At 42.6% G+C, this 26,284-nt stretch overlaps 1 protein-coding gene across 2 annotated transcripts in view; it reads left to right on the forward strand.

Annotated features, from left to right (window-relative positions):
• The window catches only part of L (zinc finger protein Lobe), a 76,461-nt gene that overhangs the window by 18,564 nt on the left and 31,613 nt on the right, over positions 1 to 26,284 (forward strand). For both annotated transcript variants that reach the window (XM_077403821.1, XM_077403822.1), the window contains exon 4: positions 4,739 to 4,810. In XM_077403821.1, the coding sequence (XP_077259947.1) occupies positions 4,739 to 4,810 (72 nt within the window). The remainder of the gene's footprint in view (positions 1 to 4,738; positions 4,811 to 26,284) is intronic.

Raw genomic sequence — 26,284 nt, forward strand, 5'->3', positions numbered from 1 at the left:
TCTTTCTCAGAAAGAAATTAAAGTTTTCCCCGAGGTATAGTCTTCTTTTCCGTCCCCCTCCGCCCCCATTCGTCTTTCTCTCTCTCCTCTTCTCGTCGCTATCTTAGCCACCGAGTCCCGGTGTTAGGGCTTTGGGAAGGTCGAAGGATACTGCCGTAGGGTGGTCGTAGGGTGGCACCGACTAGCCCATTGCTATTGTTTGTGACGCTCCCCGGGGACGGACCTGCCCTTAACAGTGGCATGTGCCGATGACACTGTACCGGGTGTCCGCGATACCGCTTACCTCCGTCGCCTTCAATCATTAAGCGATCCAAACAGGAATTCTACTGATTGTAAGTGATCGATGTATATAATCGTTTGCGTAAAATCTTGCAGCCGATTTGTCTACAACGATCGATTTTACGATTAGAACAGTTAATATTCTTCTTTTTTTAAACGCAATCGTATATGTTTGCATCTATTTTTTAACGGGGGCACTTTGTGCGTCTTCATCGCGTGTACATTTTGGACCAGGTAGTCACGAATTATGAAAGCTCATTTCACGCGCGGTCATTATACCACACCAATAGTCGAAATTAGCTTACGGATACGAGTACGCCGACGGTGTCTATTATTTCCGGCTGAATTAGCCGGTTCAAAAGTCGGCGGCGATGCGGCAACTGCAATTCCATTTTCCAGCGAGAAGGGACCGCACACTCGCGTTTTATTCCGTCGGCGGTTTCGGTGGTGGCGTCGATGATATCGGGCCGAGACGGCCAATTAAAAACGTATCAGCCATCCGGACGCTTCGAATTTGAGTACCGGCCGAATTGAAGTGCCCCGAAAAATATAGGTTTTGATTCGTCGTGTCTTGCCCAGTCAGATAAAGGCCAATTTTAATGACAAACATTCTAAATACTGATATCTGAATCTTGATATTTTTGCTTAAATAAGCCATGTAAAAATTATGTGCCTTCTTTTTAAATTTATATGTTATATTTTTATATTTTATTTTTATTATATCTCGATTTTTTTATAACTTCTTATTTTTTAAATATATTTAGTGACTATATATATATATATATATAATAATACTTATATACATTTTTCATAAAGAGGACAGTCTCAAATTTTTCGTTAATCATATATCATCGGTTATTTACATTCCCTCTGTTACATTTGTATGATCTATCGTGAAAAGAGATCTTAACGAGGAAAATAGTAACAATATATATGATAAGGCATATTCACGATTCACGCGATGATAGAATTAAGCATATCTCATTAATGAGGCAAATATAAATTATAGGGTCAGCTTACCATAATAATTTGCATTGTCACGTGGCGCTTTTGCTCTCCCAATCCAGGGGTCGGCGACGCTTAATTGGGCTGTCATTATAACGCCTTATGGGACGCGGGGCTCGATTTAAATTACGTAAAACGATAACGCAGCGTTATAATAATAAAACGACGACGCACCTAACAAATTATTTTTACTTTTAATTTCTAGAGTATTACAATCGCGAAGCACAGATTCAAAAATAGCTCTCGATAGAGATGTTTGCTTTCGAAGCATATACTATCCGAAATATGAATGTCGAAAACAGAATCACTACTCGAGTAACGATGCATCGCCGTTAGTATCTCTAAGTATCTTTAGTATTTTATTTTTTATGCTAGCTATGTACAGAATACATTCGAATATACACTCCATTCAAGCGTCACAAGCATCTTTTTTCCTCGCTGTCCTCCGAGCGGGTTCCAATTCCGATGAAATGAGAACCGCGACCGTGAGAGCCACTGGCGCGATCCCGCGGGACCACTGGGAGCAGTGGGAAGCCTCTGTACCCGTGCTGGGGCTATACCGGGCTACGCCGTGGAGAGGGCGCTCCCCAAGGAGGTAATTACCCTCCTTGCCGCCGCCCGACCACCCACAAGCCATCGCAACTTCAACTCCTGCCGGAGTTACATGCTAATACAAAACCAAAACCGGTTCCCAACAGCTTTGCTCGCCGTCCGTCGAATTCCCAAAATTCATATACATACGCATATATGTGTACGTATGCATGTACACGCGCGTATGTACACAATGACGACAGCCGTGCGCGAGCGCGTGAAAAATGATGCTGGACGTCGCGGTGCACAATCGATCTCCAGTATTTACGCGTAATATTTGACCGACGGCGCGTTTAATGTATGTCGCATCGTACATACATAGAAATTGCGGTCGCATTTTTTTTTTTACAAATTAAATTATTGCCTCCCGCGAAGAGAATCACGTTGAAAAGCCCGTTACCCATGTTAAAAGAATTTTTATATTCCGCGCACAGTGTTGGTGTATCACAACACGTACGCGCATACGGTTCCGCACAACGGGAATTCGCGAAAAACGCAAAAATGCATACGTTGCCATGCTTTAAACATAAAAGCGGTGAGATTAATTTTGCATCTAAGGATAATAAAATAATAAATACGTGACAACTAGAAATTAGCGTGCAACGCAGTTACCCTGCATTTTCACGTTTTCACCCTTTTCCTGAAAAAGAGAACGACAATGATTATTTCTCGCTGAAGGAAAATCTCCGTGTATTTTTTTCCCAATTTCCCGTGTCCCGCTTCACGTAGAGCGGAGTCTCGCGAAGTTTGTTTTTTCACAAAAAAACTTTTATACCCCACCTGAAATTTTTATTTTATATTTCGTGCCGCGTCTCGGGGCCACGTCGTCGCGCGGCGAATTCGTTTTTTAATTGGCAAATTTATTTGTTGCGTCCTGTACATACGCGCCAACTGAAACGCCGCGCGACAATGATACAAGAATATTACGATTTTACGTCCGCAACACGCGCGTGTCACTCGATAACATTCTCGCCGCGCGGAATGCCGGACGTAATGGTTCGATTTAGGTATCGGATGACGGTGATACCGGAACAATTTTGGGAACGGGAGAGCCCAACGCGGTTTCCCGTGTGGTTCGCGGCGCGAATTAAATATTCGATGTACAATCTAGGACGCCGCAAAAATTCGCGATTGTGTGCCTAAAAGTGAATAGAGAGGAGAGAGTGAGAGAGAGGAGGAGGAGGCTTCTTTCTTCCTCTTTTTCATTTTCTCTCTTTTTTTCTGACTCGCTCAGTGCATTTCGGTAACAACGACGAACTGATTACCAACGCGGCGTCCCAAGCGTGCAGCCTTGGAACTCCCAAAAGTCATACTCGTAAAAAAAAGGGACTATTGTGCACCGCGGACTTCCGGGTTATTTATACGAGTTATCTCGTCCCCGAAGCGCCGCGAACCGCGCGCGCCGCGCCGCTGCGCCGCAGTTGCAGCTGCAATGTTCGCGCCGTGACTTACGAGCGATGATAATTCCAGCAGCTTGAGTGCCGCGGCTTTTCGTTCCACTGCGGTCTTAACGTTTTATTCCGCCGCGGTTCCTCGGTATCGTCTTATCAGTGAGGTATTCGCGTTGTCGGAAACAGCGCGAAAGAGGAATTAACTAAGGCTTGCGACTCGCAAGTGTCTTTAGGAGATTCAGCTGTTGACTCTCAACGCGATATAACTGTGTCTCTCACTGATGAGAAAAATACGCGCGGTGTTTCTCTCCGCTGTCTACATTTTCTGTAACTATAATTTTTTTTTATTCGAATAGTCAAGGAATATATATATATATATAATCTTGAGACCAGGGTCCATGACGCTTAAATTCTCACAACGATTATATACAAGATATGCTACTCTGAACTAAAATCTCATATTGACATCGGAAAAGTTCTTTGTAGAATTTGTTACAATCTCCCACAATCAACTTGTGTCAAGCTCACTCAACATTACGGAGTCTAAATAAAAAATGATTTTCCGATATACAAAAAACGTAGAAAAGCCGTGAATACGCGAATATTTTATCTCACGCTCGTTAATAAACCATGTCGACAGGCTGGTATATATAAAGCGCACCTCACTATCATCAGCGGTATCGTGAAGACACGCGGAGTAATTTTTTTCCATTGTATTGAGGCGGATGCCGTAAAGTTCGATTATCGAAGCGAACTCGCGCGCTTTGACCGCCGCGGTTGTTTCCCCGCAAGTTGTGCTTAAAGTCGCGCGTATCCCGATGGGAAATTTGAATTTTGGCCGGTCTTCCTCCCACGTACCTATGTGTATTTGTGTGTGCCCGCACGTGTGGATATGTTGGTCCAAGGCGGTTCGGTCTCCTATGCACAGGAATGGGCTGTGGGAGCCAATATCACCGGGGTATGGCTCCCGTGAGATCACCGCGCGCCGCTCTTTTCCACCCTTTCCCGTATTATTCGCGTCCGCGCGCAAGCGGCATCATCTGCGGCGCCAGGCATAGGCCGCGCGCGGCGTATCTCCGAGCTCGTTCCGCTCGATCGCCTGAAATCCCATGAAATTTCAATGCGGAATCCCTAAGTATTAAGGGCCCGGCGAGTTACTGCCGCGCGGATCTCGGCGCCACGCCGCGGCCGGGCTAGACGGGACAGGCGATACGCAGCGAGAATGATGTAACCGTCCGCGAAGACACCTTATACGTCAAATCCGAATCTTAATTCTTAAACGCGAGTTTCCTGGAGATTTGAAACTTCTCAAATCGAGGACGTCGTGATTTCTCAAAAACAGAATTTGATAGATCTCCAAGGCAATTTTTTTCCATCATATACATAATTTTTTGTAATTTAAATTAATTAAGAAAGTTGGATATAATAATAAAAAAGATCTTGTACTAATCGCAACGTGTTTTTTGTTTCAGATTATCTGCAGGATGGCAGGTCAACTTCCGTCCAAGGTCCAGATCTAGAAAATCAGAACAGTCTCGACAGCGGTGAGTCATATGTCACTCAATGTGTCTCAAACAGATCACATACGTGTTGTGTCATATTTTGACAAGCAAGACTTTTTTAATTTGGCACTCATCCTAATTAGAACTTCCAATTTTAATTATCTTTCCGTTTGAAAACGATCGATCGCGTTTTAGGGTCGCCTAGATCCGTATAAAGACGAATACTCGGTGATCCGTAGACCCTAATAGGCGTCCTATCATGCGATAAAAAGGGGTTGCTACCCTTCGCGTTAGAGATTGCTCGTTTTGACTGGCAGGAAATTCGTAAAGGTGGATAAGGTTCTCAAATGGCACAGTAGGTTTGAGATGGAAGGATTTAAGGAGACTTTACGAGAAACTTTGAATTACGGTGTTCGAACGATGTCTCGAACGGAGGAGATTTCCGCTTCGACGTCGAAGGGATAAGTATACAAAGTAGAATTGACCTCAGAGAGGAACCATCGCTTTTATGCTCGAAGGGCCCGAGAGTTGCCTCGAAACAACGTCGATGCATTTAGGTCGAAGTGTTTTCAGTATATCCAATTCTCTTTGCGAATATTTCAAGCAAGATTGAAAGCTTCGACGATGGCTTGACCCTGTTTTATAACGATTTGAGAAAGTTAATGCGCAAATTTAATTTTTTCTCGAATCGTCGGAAATGTTTATTATACTCTTTGTTTATCGCATGTTTTGTATATATAGTATTTTCAATGCAAAACGTAGATGATGTGCTAATACGAAATTCTGGATGAGAGAAATCGGGTTTCCTCGCAGCTTAGTGGCGAATAGATAATGCTCTCATACCTTCTCGGCGCGTGAGTCACGGGTACAATGGTTTCCATGCATTCGACATATGCTCTCTGTAATTCGATTACCTTGTAACAGCCAAAGCTTTGGTGAGGGACGGAAGGATTGAGCCGACTTAAGTTGACTAATCTCTCGTCGGCTCCGTAGCGTAGACTAGTTCTCAGTAGATAAATCCGTGAGGACCACAGACACACTAGGAGATCTTTCGCTAAATTCAAAAGCGATCATCATTACGATATTTTTTATCAATCACGAAGGAAACGGCTTAAGGATAATGCATACATATACCTCTTTCTTACAACATTTACATAAACATAAATTAAAACTTGGAATAATTACAATTAATGCAGGAATAACTTTTTATTCTGTTTCAAATATTTTACTTTGCAAATTCTGATAATAGTCTGAACTCGTGCAACAATATGTGATATATTTGTAGAGTCATATCACGTGAAAGTTTCATCATCCTATATATTTTTTATTTTAACTGTCAGAGATAGGTGTATCTTCCAATTCCAAGCTAATATCACCAAGGAACGTACGATCTGTCAGCGAGAAAATTTGGCGGAAACGCCGATCATTACTTCGTCGGAAATTTGCGAGACTTCTCGACGTCCGGTTCACCCAACCGTCCAGCTCCCCGATGACTGCACAATAATTGGTGGATTACCGCTTTCCTAATGGTTAACAGAGTTTCCGCGAATTTGACATACGCTTATATACGCGGTGATTCGATTAGCACGGACTAACAGAGGGATCGTGCTTGAGTTTGAGACGAATTGGCGAGGTTGACCGGCCCTGGTTGACGTCGGGCTTGGCGAAAGGGAGGCCGCCGACGGGGGTTGGGGTCGGTTGGTCGGTCGGCCAGCTTGGTCGACGGCTAGCCAGCTAGCTAACGCACTCCTGGGAAGACGTAAATGTGTCCCTTTAGTGCCAGCTTCCGTTCTGCGATACGTCCACCAAAGAGCTTGGCCGCTTCCCTCCCCTCTCTCTTTCTCTCTCTCTATCTCTATTTCTCTATCTCTCTGTGACATCAAGCATGTTTCAAGATCTATTGATGCACCAGCGTTCATTTTGCCACAGAATTCATGCGATCGTTCGCTTCCTCGAAACTGATTGAAGCGTCGCAGCTTTCATCGGGAAACTTCATCCGATAAAGCTCGTTGACTGTAAACGCTAGTGAAAGGACTCGCGTGTGCTACTGTGCGACACTACTCGAAAATTTGGAAAACATGAACGATTTATACAATGTGTGCCTAATTATTTCTATTATTCTAGTTTAATTGATGACATATTTATTTGTTTGCAAAAAGTTTATAGGTGATACCGTACATTCGTTTTCTGAAACGGACCTCGCGTCCGTCTTTTCTTAGATTTATCACAGGCAGTGAGGCAGTAATATAAATAATACGCTAATTCGCGAGACCACCCAAGACTAACGGCAAATTAGATGTAAACGCTACTTACAAAGTAATTCTCGCAAATTGTTGCGGCCGCGTATTACCTTTTTCCTCTTCATGGCGCTTTCTCTTACATTGGAGGTTTAAATCGGGATAAGTTCGCACAGCACACAAAGGGAATGTATAGCAGGCGCTGCTGTATGCAGTATGAAAGGGCTAGATTTAATGGCGGTTACCAGACGCTGCCATTCGTTCGTGTGGCAGTAGTAGTTTGTACTTAGAGATGCGCAAGCCGAGCTTGTCGGACGAGCAAACACTTAATTAACCCTTCAAGTTAGCTCTCTATTCTCTTTCTCCTTCATTTTCCGCTACATCTGAAATGAAAATAGTACTTCGCCAACGACAATAACGGCCGCCAAGACTCGTTGAGAACTACTAGCTCACAGCAGTCGCTGAACATGCTTTAAAAAATGCAAAATAGCATAAGAAAATAATTTATCGGCTCACTAGTTTTTGAAAAGCCGCAAGCCGCGCATGAAGTTTTGTATGGTTTATTTAAGTAATTATGTCAAAATGAGAGAAATACCGATTCTTACAATATGCTGCTTTAATTCGATTTACAGATTTATACATTCGATAGTTACAGTAATTACAGAAATAAGAACTTCATTATCTTGATACGTTTGTCAGTATAAAATTATAAAGTTATATATTAAACACTTCAATTTCGATATTATATATATACGCGGCAACCCGCGAATTGAAAGCCCAGTGGAAGAAGTAATAAAGCTGCTTCGAAAAGAGGATAATCTTACAAAGTCAAAACTCGCTCAGGATCGTCTTGAATTAAAACGAAGTTGTTTCAACCCTTCGCGGCCGCACTTCTAAGGACTGCTTATCACGACGAGAAGGGGGAGAGAGAGAGAGAGAGAGAGAGAGAGAGAGAGAGAGAGAGTCACCCAACATCAGTAAGAGGCCGTCGTGGACAAGTTCGGGCTCTCTGTCCCGACGGGCATTCTCGGATTCACAGAGATCCCAATCTCTTAGGCGGGTCGCATCTCTTTTCGGTTCCAGTCAGTCAGTCACTCGATCCCACTCATCCCACCCTTCTCCTACGCCCATCTCCGTAACCCACCCTCCCACCCTCTATACTCTGGAGACCCATTGCAACTTTAAGCGCCTCGCATTACGGGCGTTCGACTCGTTTCTCTCGTTTCGGGCTTCGCCCGAGGCCACACCTCCCTTCTTTCCTGTGTGCTCTTAATTTAGCCATCTACAACCCTCCCGATCGCCGGCTTGCCACCCCCGCGACCTCCCGAATTCATTTCAGATGTTTATCTCCAGCGGAAGAGAATCGGGCTCGAAAACGGATTAAGTTCGGACGATCGCACGAGTTTTCGTTTATTGAGATCGAGTATCATCTGCCACCGTCGCTTTATCTGTATGCGATACCAAATAAAAAATCTTCCAGAAAATCTTTTTCGGATTTAATGTTGACGAATAGCTACATATATAAATTTTTTACATCAAACTTTCTATAGAAATGAGTATAATGGATATATTAAGTAGATAAAGATAATTATAACACAGACATTTCATCAATAAAGAGAATCTGGTAGATGTACACATGTTTTATTAATGGCAATGATGTCTTTATAATGTATATAATCAACGTTGCTCAAATTAAGCTGGGTATTTTAATAACAGCAACCGGACAAATAATTGCGATTTTACTTGTTTTGTTAGCCGATCAATTATTGAAAGTCCGAAATGAGATAAATAATTAATAATTCAATTGAGTAAATGAATTACACAACGAATCGATTAATGGGACTGCTAACGTTAAATTGCAATTAGTCAATCGTAATTAATTCGTAATCAGTCAATGGAGCCCTTTTTAATCATGCGGGATTTTGGAACGATAGCACTTGCGTAACGCAAATGAATATCATAATTTCTCTTGCGTTTTCGCATTAATCGAGACTGCGCCGAGGTTCAGTGCTTTCGCTGGCACTCGCCAACATCAACCTCGGATCGTAACAGCCTCAGTGTTGACACGTTGAAAATTTAACCCGCGTCCGTCTTTCGACCCCAAGGAAGCTTCAAAGTTCATCATCCATTATTCGGCAGGAGCATAGCCTATATCTTTGGCTCGGTATCCTTAAGAAGTCGGAATAAGTAATGAGAGCTGCAATTTCATCATTCTTGTAATTTAACGATTGTAATATAATAATTAGTGATCGTAATTACAATATTCCAAGTTACATTTGGATATTTAGTTTTGACGAATTTAAGAGAGAATTTTAACTTTATGCCTTCACCAAAACTTAATTGAATATTGTTATTTAATTACTTTCGAATTTACAACATTAGATATGTTGACAATTATATCTCTCCCCATCCTCCCGAGACAAAATTTTCTTAAAGGTATAAATTTCATCTAATTGTAAGATTAACTGGATTGGATTGCTAGTCAAATTAAGATATAATTATCGAACACGAATATATTTCGGTATTATTACATAAGTGCTCCAAATCTTCCACGACTTTTGTGTTTGGTGCGTGTGAGTGACATGCTGTCGCTTGAAAATGGTCTCGTACGAAAATGTATGAAAATAACAAATCGACGGCGTCGATGAATCGCGGTGTGCGCCTTGCCGAATCCGCGCCATCCGCGGTACGGCTCCGCTAATTGACAGCGTCGCAGAATGGAAATTGTGTCAGTCGCGCGGACGCGAACGGATATAATATATCGATCGATGCATATCGCGCGCGGCGATGATCGCGCCGGTTAATTTCGTCCGCTCGTTCAGAGACGAGATTCGCGATTCGCCGCCTGTCCACCGGCGTGATGCCCGGTTAGATAATTAACACGGACGGACGTGGACACGGACGGGCACTTTAAATGTCTGCCTCTACGGGCAACGCCGCGTCGGTTTAACTCGCTTATTATTTAATAAACTTCGGAAGTTTCACACGCGCGCGTATATACATAGCCGCGCCGGCGATCGGCCGAATCTAAAATGCGACCCAGGTCGTCGCCCCCGACGGGCATATTATCTCACATTTAAACTTTTCACTTGAACTTCCGCGAGCATTTTTAACCGAGATACTCACGAGCCTTTTAATATCAGCTTTTTTCTTGTCAAGAAATTTTGAACTTTTTATGTATACTATCTGCTCTTGCACAATTATAAATGCTGCCGGTATCTGCTGTTGGGCATCAGTTTTGACAGTCTTAAATATTTGAGTTAGACGTTGAGAGACGTCGTATTTATTTTTAGGAAAGAATTAAAAAACAAGCAAAAATATATTGGAAAATATAATTAAATAATATGTTTATCGTTAATTTTTAAAATTTTAATGGCAATTGTTTCTATGTGTTCTCCATCTCTACCTGCATTTTGCATGACATATTTTAAATATTATGTACTTTTCGATGCTTTTCATATACTAATTGTTATTTCATATTCAGTTGTTATTTCTATCATAATTTAATTTATAAATAAAATAATAGTTATCCTCAGATTCTAAAGCTTTATCGACTGATGGTAGAATCGATTGCTCTTCGCAGTGTAAGACATCACCACTGCAGCGTTACTCGTCCGACGAACATGCTTTTGAGAAATACAAAGGAGAAATATTTTATATCTTCTGTTATATAGAAGATTAATTGCTGTAACAAATTTATTTTCTATTTTTAAATAAGATCTACGAATAATTTTTTTATAATTTTGGTTACAATTTTACTTTCGCTTTACCACGCTACACAAATTCTATATAAAACATTACTATTGGCATGAAAAAATTATTTAAATTAAAATGATAGTTAAAAACATAAAATTAACAAATTGCCAATGTTTCTCATCAAACCCTTCGTTCATGCTTCGTCGTTCGAAGAGAAAGGGTCATTAGACACACTCATTGCACCTCTTAGAGAATTAACACTTGTGCTTCACGCCCTCTTCCTTCCGCTCAGGCCTTCGGTCTTTCATAGCTTCCGCGCTCGATGCTAATAAAATAATAAATACACGTTGTTGGAAAGTCGAAGAGAGGAGGGAAGCGTTGAGAGGATTCGGGAGGGCGGAAAGAGGCGACGCGTATTTTGCACCTGGAAGACCGACGCCCTCTTCTACTTCTTTTCCTCTTTTTCTTCTTCTTCTTCCTCTTCCTCTTTCTCCTTCTCTTTTGCGTCTCACTTTCCTTCTTTTCCCCACCAGGTCCGCCTTTTACACCCCCTTACAATGCCTCGGCGTGCATTACATACAACTCGGTTATTTCTCCAGGGAGTTTTCTCACCTGAATGCCGCGCGAGAGCACGCACATTTGCGCGCACGTCGACACCAAGTTCGCGCCTGTGTGCGACCGTGTTCGCGCACACCGATTCACACGGGATCTCGTTGGATCGCGGGGCGGAAGGGTGCGAGGTGGAAAAGGAAACCTACAGGAATCTCACGCAGAAATTTTGCTCGCCACCGCGGGATTAGCTTTTGGGAATTATTAATTTTCGAGGGGAGCCGCGACGCGTCCTTGTCGGAAATGCGCGATAAAAAAAAGATTAATGGGGTAATGCGAGCACACAGGCGGGCGCAAATTGCTGATATCATCGCAGATTCGCGCCGGTACTTGAAATGCGCTCGCTGAATTATAAGAGCGCGATTCTCGCGGTAATGTAAGTCGGAAATATAGATACTGCGGGGAAGAATCAAACCGATTGCAACGTGATAAATATGAATTTACATTGAATTGAACGGTTAAATGAATCTATTGAAATTATTATGTTTTTTCAGAGATGACAAGTATATAAATAAAGACTTGTATATAAAGATTTTATATAAAAAATTATATACAAGATCTTAGCTCTCTTAGCAATATAAATTAGGTTTATATCCGTAAACACTCTGCCATTTCTTTAATCTCAAAATTAATATTTTCTTGCGTCTCTTTAAAATATAAGTCTTAAAATTCCTTCTTTATAATTTCAAAGTCTTCAATTATACCCTCCACATCTCATACATATTTTCTGTGTGTGGCACTCTGTTTAATCTAAATTCCATTATTCTTCGACACCGATGTATCGATATTCCTCATTCGAATCTCGCAGCGGAGGTATCCCCCATGTGCCACGGCGTCCATGTTATCGGGGGTGTGTTAGTAGCGACGCGGTTCCTTACGGAGGAACGGGGATGACAGGGCGGCAAGCGGTGGTTGCAGAACAGTGTGGCGATCCCCCTACCTCCCTTTTTGCTCTCTCCTTCGCACAAACACACACACACACACACGACACCCGCGGGAATTTAGGCGAAAACTTTTGCCGGGCCGCCCGAAGGTGGCGGAATTCTTACGACGGTGGAAAAGTTTGAGCCGGGCAACTCAGCAACGTACTTTACCGCTCGGCGATTCCGCGTTATCGCCCGGCTTCGACGACGCTTATCGTTCCGTTGCTTCGCCGAGAGAATGCTAGAAGGTGGGTCGACCGAGCACGACGTTGATGCAGTTTGCTTGTTTCCTTTAATTTCGAATCAGTAATATAAAGTATGATGCGACAGAGTGTGACTCAGCTTCTTTGTGGCATTATTCAAATCAGAACAAAAGTAGTAACAGTGTTAATCACCGATGCTCTTTGATCTTAACAACAGAAATTTTTTTTTTTTTTCACAACAAGATGTAAAATAATCTTGAACTTTCAATGCAAGCAAACTAAAGCCGATGTTTCTATATAAATAACAAGAATACATCAAAGAGATAGATATATAATTTGAGAAAATTGACAAACATTTTTGAGAAGGCATATTTTTCTAATTATTATTTTATATATTTGATAGCCTTTAGTTCCGTGTTAATTCTTATGTACATCCGAAATGTGTCGCGATGATAAGCGATGTCGCATAGTGCACGCGCCGAAAACAAGCGAAGAGGAACGCTTCGCTCATCGGGTCTCTTAACGCATCGCGGCCCGAATTGGAAAGCGGCACGGAGGCCTAATGAACGGCAGCGTTTCGGACTTGCATGCCGAGCTGCCGTGCGTGGCAGGACAACGAGCACAGCGCGGCACTGTTAAATTAATCCGGGCGAAGCTGAGTGCCCGGTAATCATCATTACCCTAACCCGGGCGTCCGAATTATTATGTTTTCCGGCCTCCATTTTCGACAACGTTTCGTTCACTGACACTCGTTACGCCTTCGATGTGTCCATGTAGGACAATCGTAAAAACGCAATACTTACACGCGGAACTAGTCCGAAAATCAATCTTAATTCTACAATAATGACATTATTCGTGTAATATACTTCACGGAATCTTCTTGATAAGACGTATTCGAAGAAACGACGCCTCTATCGTTCAGCGTAACAAATTTAAGCGGAAGATTCCGCCGCGTTGTAAGATCGAGGAGGTAACCGGTTTCGCGACAGAACGTAGATACTTTTAACTTTCGGCAATCAATCTGACTAATCTATTATTTTATTTTTTGAATTTTTAATTATATTAAAACTAAATAACACATGAAATAATGCCTAAATTATTGTATAATAATCATGTCAGCAGATCATGAAAGTTGTAATAAAAATCAACAATTAAACATCTTAACAACTGTCACTGACCAGATTCTTGGATCGTCTCTACTGCTATTATATGTAATAATCATGCAAAGAAATTCCTCGGAGAAAATAGAAATACGGCAAAATTTATCGCACTATAATTAATTAAACATAATTATGACAGTAGAAGAATACGAGTACGAACTCCGCATAATCATAGGCGACCTCGCCCTGACTGTCTCGCCGGTGCATACACCGCGGAAAGCGAAATACAAAACGGAGTTAAGGACAGATGGACAGACGGACGTACGGACGTACCGCGCACAGGAATGTCCTGTGCGATAAAATCTGCCGACTTGCACCTCCGGCTCCTTGGCAGAAAAAGGACGCCGACCGCGCCGCGTTCCTGCCGCGGCCAGGCAGCCGCGTTCCTCCGTATTGAAACAAATACACGAGAGAACGATTGCTCTCGATCGCGCGCCGATGGACCGTAGATTAATGCGAGCGATAAGGAGAAATCGGAACACTTAGTTCCGGCGCTACCGCGCCGGCTATAATTAAACCCGCACGTCGCTCGATGCTCGATGTTCTCGCGATGAAAACCCGAATGGTGAACGCGAGATGACCATGCCGAATATCTCTGCTAGGAAACATAATTTATATGTTCATCTTCCATGCATGTATATAGGGACGACAGACTGCAATAAGGAACCTTAAATCTTGGTAGACTTAGGAACTTTAATCGATGCAGGTTTAATCAATATGTTTAATATCATCGAGTAAATATATTCTTAGACTATATGATGTTTGATAAGTAGGTGTCAAAGATTTTCCTTCGGCAAAGAAGATAATTTTTTAACTCTTAGCATCAAGTATTATTGACATGCTGTAGCGCAAGTTAAATTTTGTGTAAAAAAAAGTCTATTTGAAAACGTCATAATTTCTTATCTGTTACAAATTTGTGAAACGAAAGACAGATATCAAAGGATCAACACGAGTTGATCCTACGAGTTGCCCATCTCGATGGACCCCTGCCGACAGCAGGCTGTGAGCGGCGAATACACAGACACGCGTTACGCCTCGCATGCGTGCCCGAAAGCGTATGTCCACGCGACCGTACTTTGCACACCGTCTAACGAGCGATCTGTCGCGATCAATCCTCCCGTCTCAATCAGTATTTCCCATCAATTGAAATACATAATATCAAAAGGGTTTTGGATCTTAAAATCAAATCAAAATGAGGAAAAGTTAATAATCATTACAAAATCTGTACGCTATAAAGATACACGTATAATTATCTTGAATAGTTAAAAAAATGTAGAAAATTTGTGTTCGAAACTTTTGACAAAATGTAATCATGCACGCGTCCACGATCAAAACGTCTTCGCGATTAAGATTGCCGAATGTTAACGGATCTCTAATTGTAAGAGACGCGATTTAATGACGGCGGGCGCGCGGAATGTACGTCGGTCAGTCTCGTGGCAAGGATTTCAAATGAAAATTCCACAGAGTTAATGCGCTCGGCGCTTCTCAGCACGACCGGCGTTTATAGGGGCCTAGACCGTATAGGTGCAATATAACTTTCAAGTACTCCGCATAGCGTTAGGTATATCCTTTTGCTATTGTCGCGAAACCAACCGCAAATCTCGCCTCGACGGCAATCCTCCTCTCTTTCTCCTCCGCGAGAACAGAATTGCAAAGTGTAAAGACAACGTCCCCCTGTCTCGCTTCTGTCCCTGGACCGGCCAGCGCGTGCACTTCCGTGCCATTATACCGCCGTATTATTTTTCCGCCGGTTATTATTTTGCCTGAGCTCGCACAAATCCGCGATGGTAGATTTTTTTCTTTTTTAACCTTTTATAACTTTTTTTAAGCGCTTTACAATGTTCGAACGCTATGTATCCGAAAGCATACGCACGAGCATACACAATTCAAGTCTGAAATTAATTTAGTTTTCTATTCTTGCCATGTGAAATGAGGGTTATCCACATTAGACCGCGACGCTGCATAAACAATACGACTTACGAAAGTCCCCGAAGAAGTCGCATTCAACTCCTAACCGTAAGTACTTTGCGCTAAGCTTTTGTATCCTGAACAACAATTTTTACCCAACAATAATGCGAACTTTCAAGGCACGTCCTGAGCATTAATTATGACGAGAGTGTATAAGATCTTGCACATTCTTATTGTCTTATTATAAAAGTACCTTTGCAATATAAGAAACTTATGTAAATTGACTCCATTATTCTAATTTCTAAATAAATAACTTAATATATATATATTTTTTTTTTTAATTGATATTGACTTTAATATTATATGTATATATAGGATATGATAGAAACATAATGCATAATCAAATATAGAAATATTTTTTAAATAAAAAATGGCTATTTCTCTCTCTCTCTCTCTCTCTCTCTCTCTCTCTAGGTAAAAGACAGTCACCTTAAATAATTTTGCTTCTAAAATTACAAAAATAAAATATCTGTTTGGAATAAGGGCGGCGTGGATTAATTTTTCGAAACGATTCTGCGCCTATGGGCGCATACCCAAATGGTTGCGGTTGGCTGACGGAGGGTCGAGATGGTTGGCGCCCATCCGATCGACTGGCCGGAGTGGCCGGAGGATAACAGAGACGGCGGTAGAATGTCACGTGTAAAGCACGCCACGTGAGCTACTGCAATGTGGGAGCTGGCCGCATCGCGGGGTATAAATAAAGCCGTGTCCAATTAGTATTTGGGCGGTGGGCCGACCTAGATAGAATCTACCACGTTCATCGCGTGTTCGATGATCTCATCGGTCGTGATTCTACGCTATGTTCTCTCCCCGCAGATCTATTACCCGTGGTTCTCGCCTTCTTCTGCGTGCACCTCGAGAACTCCTCTCAATTTCTAAGCGACGACTGTATTCGCGTTGGCAATATTTTTCAGCGTTTTCTTCACGTTCTTAAGATTTCCACGCGATTTCCACATATCTATTTAAAATAAAACATCTTGGATTTTGAACAAAAAGCTTTGAGATATGCTAGAAGAGTATAGAGGCATGCAGATATATAAAAGCCTGTTCTGCATTTCCCGATTTAGATTCACTCGAAAATGAAATTTCTCTTTTCTTCTTTTTTACATGTTAGTTTCGTTAGGTTGAAAGTGTGAGTTCCTATATCCTTATCCGCGTTTGAATGCACGACGCAACTCGGGTGTGAGTCTCGTCCCGTCACGTCTCACCGTGCCGCGCGCCGTTTAATTGTCGGGTCTTGGGCAATTGCGGTTTCAGGGCAGTTGAGACAAGGATCGAAGCAATTTGCCCTTTCGGTCGCGGGGCATGGGGCGAGGAGAATGAGGCCTGAAAAACGAAAGACGATGCCACGGGATCGCGCGTTGCGCAGTAACTGGAGATGCGCATGCATCCTCCTCGCAATGCACCGCGCGCATGCATGCCAGCGTTATGCGCGCTCGCCCACGTGTCGACCGCAGAGAAACGCTTACGCGCGCGGGGTTAATTGAATTCGCGTTACCCGACGAGAAAACTTTGGCGGAACGACGCGGCTGCCTCGAAACCGGCATTGCAGTAAAGCAGTCTCGGAACGCATGCGACCGGATGCGCCTAGACCGGATTGCTGATGCGGCGATCCGACGTTAGCATTGACTTGTATAAACGTCTAGCTTGCCGTAATTGCAAGCAATTGTAAATTGCAAATTGAATGTGAAACTTTGCGGTGTAACGCGTTAATCTCTTACAGGGCGGCAAACCAATACAAATTTATTTGGCCGTTCGAAAAGTACATTAAGCATATGTAACGTATCGTGATAGAAATGCACGTTGCAATCTTCGTTGCCAAAGAAGTGAGACTTGATACTAAAATATTATATACTTTGCATTACTGAACTGTTGTAATATATGTCAAAAATATTGTTAAAATTCTGTTATTAATCTTCTCGCATCAGCCACGTGCAGGAATGACAAAATAAAGCGCGATGACAAAACCGCATGCTCGACTATACAATCTCCTGGGTGATGCTGCACCCTGCCAGCTCGGTATCCTGACGTCGCGACGTCATTAATATTTCCCGATCTTATCGTTCACTCTGTCCGCGTAATTGTCCGCTCCGGAGCATGTCGCGCGTCCCGCGTGTGGCGTTCCATTCCTGTCAGCCGCCTGATCGTTTTCCGCCCTCGTTGCGACGCGAAACGCGGAAAGGGGCGCCCACCGAGAAAGAAATTCTACATGTGCATTAGCGCGCACGCGGATCGTCCTATAATTATCCGCTCGTAAAGCAGTAACGGACAACTTGTAACGGAGGGAAGAGGAAGCGCGCGTTATTAAAACTTCGCCTCGCATACATATTCTGTACCTTTCTTCCTCCACCTCCTCTCCCTTCTTCTCTTGCTTGATGTTTCTTCTTGAGGGCGGCAACGAATTCGATATAAGAAACCGCGACGACTTGCGAAACACGCGGAGATGGGCGAGCACGAGATAATCTCGGCACTGTTGAAACTCGTGAGAAACCTGGGTGCAATGACGTGGTTCATAAGAAGAACGAAAAGAAAGTTTAATTAATCAAAAATATAATATTTATTTGTCACAGTTACAAGTAACATTCCAATTTTTTTAAATAATATTTTTAGCATCCCAATTATAAATTAAATAACTCAGATCGATAATCCTGTAATCAAATTTTTACGCTATATTTAATATGCGATATAAAGTGTTTCGACGAAACAAATTTTCATTTCAAAAATTTGACGTAGATTCTATCACAATAGAAATGTATTAATTTTGTTTTTAATTCAGAGACTTGTGTTCGTTGACGCATGACTTTCCGCTTAAAAATGAGAAAGACAAGAAGCGGCGATCGCGATCAACAAACTAAATATGGCACGGCGTCAGTGTCTTCGTTTAATCACGGTTGACGAAACTACCGTTTCATCTTCTCGATCATCTTCGTCTTCGCGACTTCTCCTTTTGCGATGCTTCGCTTACGTCTCCGGCGTCGCTTCGGTGTGCATCGCTCTTCTTTTCCTCTTCTTCCTTTCTCCTTCTGCCAGTTCTCTCTCTCACTCGCTGCATCGCGTTCCTCGCGCGATGTCCTTAATATTCTGTTCTCCCTTCCTGACTCTCTTTTTTTTTCAGAATCCTCCTGATCTCGTTTTACTTCGTTCTCCGCGCTCAATATACATTCCTTTTTCTCTTCGACGCTGTCTCTTCGCCTCTTCTTCCTTCTTCTGTATCCCCGTCGTCCTCTCCGCTTCACTCGGCTCCCGATCCTTCTTCCTCGGACTCCCTGCCTCATCGTGGTTCTTTTCTTTTGTTATCACACACGGGCAATACGCGAGTACGAAGGCCGCTGCGCGCCGCGCCGCGCCGGTTTGGACTCAACGTTCCGCATCGTAATTGAAAGAGAACATGATAGATAAGGGCTCGCTTCTCGAACGAGAACACGAAAGAAAGGAGTTACAAAAAGCGTGTATTCTTTAAGTCTCATGCACATCGCGGATTTCACATTTGAAGAGAAAATTATTAATAAAGGCAATTAAAATCTATTATATTATATTTGCATTTTCACTATAAAAAGCTAAACGAATAACTTTCAATGCTGAGGTCTTTTCTTTATATAAATTATATTTGAAAATGCAGTAATATATAAACGTGTAAAATTAAGAACGAACGTAAAGATAAGAATATTATCGTATTTTATTGATAAAGACCAATTATAAAAAAATTATTTTCATTTTTCTTTTCCGAAGCGAGTTTCAGGTTTTAGTATAATATCCTTTTTTCCACATTTTTATCTATCTGTGAAAACAATTGTGCGTTCCAAAATATAATTGTATCGCTTTTCTTTCTTCCTTAAATCTAATTTTTTTTACTTTAAATCTGCGCTTATTTTGCCACTGTGTGAACACCTTAAAGTGGTTTTAATCATGACGACAAGATACGAAGCAGAATGTTGCACAGTTGTCACATGCTTGCTGTACGCTCGAGGATGCGATACGTTTATTTTTTCGTTAACGCGGATTGATCGATCACCGGCCGATACTTTTGTTTGTTACATCGAAACATTTAAGGCTCGGAAAGCCGGCGCGGACTTTGTATCAAACTTCCACACCGTAGGTTCTACATAACAAGAAAATACGTCTCTCGAGTCTTATCGCAGTTTTAAATCATTATCGCGGAATCTGTCTCTGCATCATGTCGATTCAGAATTACATTTCGATTTTCCCAATTTGATATCTCGCGTGTTTAAAACTGTATCATCAATAAAATTTAAATGGAACACGAAAAGAATTGCACGATAGTTAAGAATAATAATTCTCTTTACTATAGCAAAAAGTGACTTTTAACTCGAAATTTTTTAATATTTTGTTGCAGAAATTATATTTTTAAACAAAAGAGAGAATATGGTTCTCGTTTACCGCAATTCTCACCTGTTCTTACTTGTCTCACCTGAATCTATCCCAACCGATTTACCTTCCGGAGTGTACATATTTTTCCCAGGATCCCCTACCCTTGCCCGACCATTCTTCACCGCGTAAGAACATCCACAGTAGGTTGCGAAACGTTATGGGAATCACATGGTCCACGGTAGGAGGACCATCGCGTTAGGTGGCGGTATGGCTGGTTGAAGGGGTGGAAAGTAGATTGGGAAGGTCCAGAGGGGTGGGAGGGCAATGGGGTGGTCGGTTACATATAAAGCATAGGTCTCGAAACGAGACCTCGGGGTGCCGTGCCGCGGACCCGAGGGGTCCATGCTGGAAAAACTCAGCTGTTAACTGCTCCAGCCGAGAGGCAACCATCGACCTCCACCCTCACCTTGTCCTCCCTATCTCCTCCTTATACGTGTGTAGCTACGTATTTGCGCGCACGCATTCTCAAAATAATGGAACAGAAAGATTTACGGGCGACAATTTAAATTAATGACACATAGGAGCCGGATAGCGGTCCTATACGTAAGACTGAAGTTTGAAAAATTTACATTTAACACTGAACACTATTTGCATTTTATACTTGTGATTTTATAATGTATGTTTTGGTTATATTTCAATAAGTATTCAAAGCTGAAGATGTTACCAAAATTTTTAATGGAATTTAACGACCTATTCTCATGGAGACGAGATCGTGATTGTCGTTATCTTTGATTTGACGAATTCGCTTACGGATCGGAATTACCATTAGGTCGCGGGCGAATTCGTAAGGGGCCGGAAATAAGTAACGAGATCGAGCAGCGAGGAGGAGAGGGGCGGAGACAAAAGGCCAGGGGACCAACAATCGGAAAACAGCGTTGTTGGTGGTCGGCTGTAGCCAACTGGCAGCAGAGCAGGAGCCGGCGACGCGAAAGTGCCGTTCGAGGATTCCTATTTCCCAGGATCCCACGGCTGCCATACGCGTCCGCCCGCAATACTCCGTCTTTCTCTGCACTGCGGTAATCATAATTACACCTGCGGGTGTCTTCTTATCGCCGCTCGCTCTCGTCCGATCCCTCTCTGGCCCACCGCCGCCATCCTTCGAGGATCCTCGTCCTCCTTCCGTGCGACTGTCCGTCGTTCCGACTTTATCCGAGGCAAGAAACCTCGGTCTAAGACAAGAACGATCTTCAACGATTCCGATTAGAGATGTAAAGGATAAATCGTCAAAGTTTTAATCGCATTTGATCGATATGAGGTTATTATATGTATCAATGAATTATTACATATTATTACGCATTATTATATATATGGAAATTTATTTCTGTATGTATATTACACATACCATTTCGTATGAAATAAGCTGAGGAGGCATTTTGCAACAAATTGCAAGCATTTTTACAAGAATTTTAAACTGCGTATACTCTTAGTGGAAACCGTCCGTATCTTATTAATATTCTACTGTTCCCTTAAGCGTTGAAAAAAGGACACACAAAAATAGAAATTTACGCTATATCGTACATACACAGAATAATTATGGAACCGACTACAAAACTCTGCTAAATCTTAATGCCCTTCTCTCCGGCTATCGCCGCAATTCTGATTAATCGTGTGCGCACCCTCGCTGGGAAAGAGTCACTTTTCCCGTCGTCCGCAGTCAACCGCCGAGACAGATCTTCGCGGATCGGATTCCGGAGGGTCGAGATGAAGTGCGAGATAGAAGAGATCGAAATCCAGCACCGAAAGGAGCGGATCGATGCGCGTTTCGGCGGGGAGTGCGGGGAGCGTTTCTCTGGTTAGCCAAACGACGGGTATATCCAGGGATCGAGGGGGCGGGGGTGTAGATATAATGCATTGAATTAGACACAAATGCACCCTGGGCACCAATTGGCCGGGCTTCCCGCGCTTCGTGCACCATCTCTCCCTCGAGAGGGCCACCGCCTCCTTCCCGGGTATACCGCGGGATGATGCCCGGGCGCGATACCACGGACACAAGAGAAGAGAGCCCTGCTCTCTCTGTCGTGGCGCCGAATAAACGCCGACAAATCTCGGGTATTACGCTAACACGCTCGTCAACAAAATCGGACGATATATCCGCCTCGTTTCTTCAAGGTATTTCTGACAAGCGCAAGTTCCGCGAAAAAGATATTGATACATTTTAACATGCTAAATATTTTTAAAAAATTTAATTTCTATATTTTACAATTCGCGTATCGTATCATGTCTGTATGTTCCATCGGGTGAATTCTTGTATTTGAAAAGGATAGGGACTCTATTCGGATGAAATCCGTCTGATGTGATTGTACTTGCATGCTCCCGTCCAGACCGTGAAATATCATCGCTTCCTCGTCTAGGAACGACGATTGCGGCATCAGAAAAGAAATCGACATGGTTCGCGATGTTTTTTCGATGTTTAACCCACGGTGCTTATTCACTTGCGGGAGCAGAAACCAGATACTCCAATCATCTTGTCACGGTTTATAGAATTGTGTACAAAGGGTGGACCACAATAAACCGCCCTCGTAAGACACTCGCATCTATAATCCGAGAACTGCGCTCGTGTAGTGGCACACGTACATTCGTTCTCTCACGAAATTTACGATACTTCGTCTTTTCTTACTATAGATCAACATTATTTTATACGTCGAAATAGAAATCTGCCTTGTTAGGAAAAGTCGAATTTTAAGTTAGAATATCCATACACTTATATAGATTATTCAGAAAAAAGTTTTGATTTCTGGAATTAAATAAAGTTTTTTTTCCTCGGTGACAAGGTGCTATATGAGTTATCATCAATTATAATTCGAGTTCTAATAATTATAATATCCAAATCGTTTGAATTATAATCGTCGTGATTTAATTCTACATTCTACAATCTGGCAAAGTCATTCGTCGATTTTTTCGAATGCTCGCAGGCATCTCGTGGGAGGACCGCTATACGCGCCCTTAAGGATCCCACCATCGTCGTGAAGGGTTCGCCCTTCACAGCGCTCATACTTTGTTTTAAACCCTCTCGCTAGCGAACATATCGAGTTACACGCCCCACCTAATACCGGGCATATAAAGGGGACAACACAGACCGCGGGCCCCGTCGGTTCTCCTTGGACAGGATATCCATTCTATATTATACTAAATCGTCATCTCTCTCTTTCCCTCTTCCCTCCCTTCCTCCTTCGTTCTTCGTCTTGCTCCTCTGTCAATCCTAACTGCGGTGGTCTTCTCGCAGAGGGGAATCATCCGGCGAAAAGGGGTGGCGGGCCCTAAGAAAGGGCGGCGCTGATTTTCGTCCTCGTGCGTGCCTTTGTGAGCGCCCGCTCGCGGGACATCCGATACCGCCCTTCCGAATGGCAGGCATTAACCGCCGCGAAATGGAGCGAAACGGCCCGATTCGAGGATCCACAGGCGTTCCTTCGTCCCCAGGAAACTTTAGAACATCCGCCGGAATTATCGATTCGCTTGCCGACCCGCGGCGCGTATCTTGGGTCGCGCTTAATTACCTTAATTGCATCCACCGCGCAAGAGCTGCAATTTCGAATTGACGGGTTTCATAATTAACGTCATTTCATTTATTACAATCTATCGAAATCAAGATAAATATTCTATTTCTGAATTCGCAAATGCCTACACGTTTTGCTAAAAACGTGAAGATGCTAAAAATTATTCTCGAATTAATTTAGGAAAGTTTATTGTCGCATGAAACACGCGTTGCTCTTTCGATTATAAATACTGCTCGCCATAGGAACTCCGGATTAACGATTGTCGTTTCATCGTGATTATAAATTATCACTCGTGTATATATACGAATACGATGATACGGTCCCGCGCGCGGACAGCGGCAGTTTCAGTTTCGGACAGTTCGCGAGCTTCGATCTTCCGAGTCATCGGTCAGTGCTCGATCGTCTGGATTGGTCTGAGATGAATGTTTCTGTGAGGAGCTCGCGTCAGGAGATACCTACGGATAATCCAACGGGAGACGATGAAACGCCGACCGTCGTAGACGAGCCGAGAGAGAGGCGTATGCGGGAGGGTGCAGAACGGCGTATCCCGGGTCCCTCGGGGCCCGCGTCGAGTAAGATTGGCTTCGGGGCTGCGGCCCCGCGGGATCGAGACTCAATTAAACTTTAAGATGATATGCGCCACCCCGCGCTGCCTCCCCTCCGTCCCTCGCCAACGTCGTTTTCGTCGTCGCCGCTCCGCCTCGATCTGTCTCACCGAAATCCTACAACCGCGGCTTCGACGACGACGTCGAAAATGGGAATGAAGATCCATGCAGCCGGCATAATTGACACTGTCAATTTCTTAATTCAACTTTTGCGGCACGACAGTGATAAATATAGACTTGAGCGTATCATTGTGTGCGTGTGTGTGAAAGTTATATCGGAGATCTGACGCAAATTTTAACTATAAACGTTAGAAATAGCAGTCTTTAAAATGTTATCGTTGGTAATTAATTTATTAATTACTAATAATTATTTCAATTTTTTACTCCATTTATCTTAATATTTTCTATTTATATTTATAAAGCTAAGTAATCGTACATAAGGTTAAGTAAGCCGCAGTTGTTTGAAAATTTATATTACTCTTCTTTCTCCCATATCAGTATAGCATAAGTTACAGCTTTATTTTATTATTCTATTATTATTAATAGAGAACCTGCTGATTAATTATTTCCATAGCATATGTTAAAATTACCAAGATTATTGCAAGATGGTCTAGCACCGTAAAATAGTCATTCGTTCATTAAAACGGTTTCTGGAGACACCGAGGTTGATGACGATTTTTACGATTTAATGCGGTTTCCCGAGCCATAAGTAAAACATGGATAATAAAGTCACTTTTACCGAAGTGTTTTACCTCAATCGGGCAATAAATAAAACGAGCGGCGTTACACTCTCTTCTGTTTCACAAAGAATTGTGAAGAGAGACGCGGTTATCGGTTAAAGAGCGCGGAGCGGAGTCGAGCTTCCCACACTCCAGCCGCGACCGACCTCAGCCCGCGGAACTTTTCTTGTGTTCTTTGTCTCGTCACCTGATTCTCCTCGCTTTGCTCCCACGGAAAACGTGACGTCGTCGCCGGTGCCTCAACACTCGGGATTCCTCATTCTAGATACCGCTTCTCCCTCTGCAATGCGACGTATTATTCTCGTCTTGGATGATTAATTGTTGCGACAAGACTTACGTAATAGGACTCTGTATCAATATTCGTCAAAAAACCCGCGGTTCAAGAAAAATCTCTAAAACTTTATTTCATATTGAATTTACGCGAAACATTTTTGATCGTGTGATATCAAGAGTGAAAGCATGTGAAGACATGTCGCGTTAAGGATGAAAGTACTCGTGATCTCATTTACATTTTACCCTATACGTATTATTCGCATTTTTATATTTTTGTCACCTTGTCTTATTATATTAACTCCTCGTTTGTATTTTACCATCTAGATTATTATTTTATTTTTGGTCATACACGCAAAGATTCCTGAGCGAACGCGTTCGGGATTACGTAACTATAAGTGAAATCTAGTTGGTGCGTGCGATGCTCCAGCTACATACGGCGATCGTGCGTGACTAAGTACGGAGGAAGTGCGTCTGTTTCTTTGTGCGTGTATACGACGGCCTCCAAATAAATGTCTGCGCGGTGTGGCTCGTGACAATGACACGACAGTTAGCATGGTACCACCGGTCAGCGGGAGGCCCCGTAGCTCCTGCGGGGGTCCAGCACGAAGCGGGTCCTAGTGCCGTCGACTCTCACGCGCATACCCATGCCCTCTTCTCTCCGCTCTCCCTTTATTTCTCTCTCTGTCTTAGGACTCTCTGATAAAGTTCAAGAATCAAGGACCTCCTGTCGAGCGACACGGGAGACGGTGTCGCCCCGTTGTTGCTCTTGACACCCACACCGTCTTCTCCTGCCCCCTGCTCGATTAAAATACCTATTTTCTTCTAATTCGGCATAGGCGTAATTCGGCTCCAAATTAACGACCGTCGTAAATTTTTATAACTTGTTTTTTATTTTATTAACTACGTAGCTTTTTATATATATTTAATGTTTTATTTGGTTGCCGAAAAAGTATCATGTTTTATACATAAACAATGATGTGTACTTTATAACTTTTTTATTTATAAATAATCTGATAAATTAAATTCATTTTACTTCAACAAAACTGTCAACTGGTACGCGTATTTCTTATAGTCTCAAGGGATATAAACGATAAAATATTCTACGAATATTTGAGTAAGATCCTGTAAAATATAAAGTACTTAAATATATTTAAACTCAATTTTATAAGATTTTCTTAGTTTTTCAGTTATCTATACTTGAAGAGACCAATCTAATTTG

The sequence above is a fragment of the Temnothorax americanus genome, unplaced genomic scaffold (genome assembly GCF_048541705.1).
Source record: "Temnothorax americanus isolate GAGA-0224 unplaced genomic scaffold, ASM4854170v1 Scaffold18, whole genome shotgun sequence".
In the NCBI taxonomy this organism is placed as follows: Eukaryota; Metazoa; Arthropoda; class Insecta; order Hymenoptera; family Formicidae; genus Temnothorax; species Temnothorax americanus.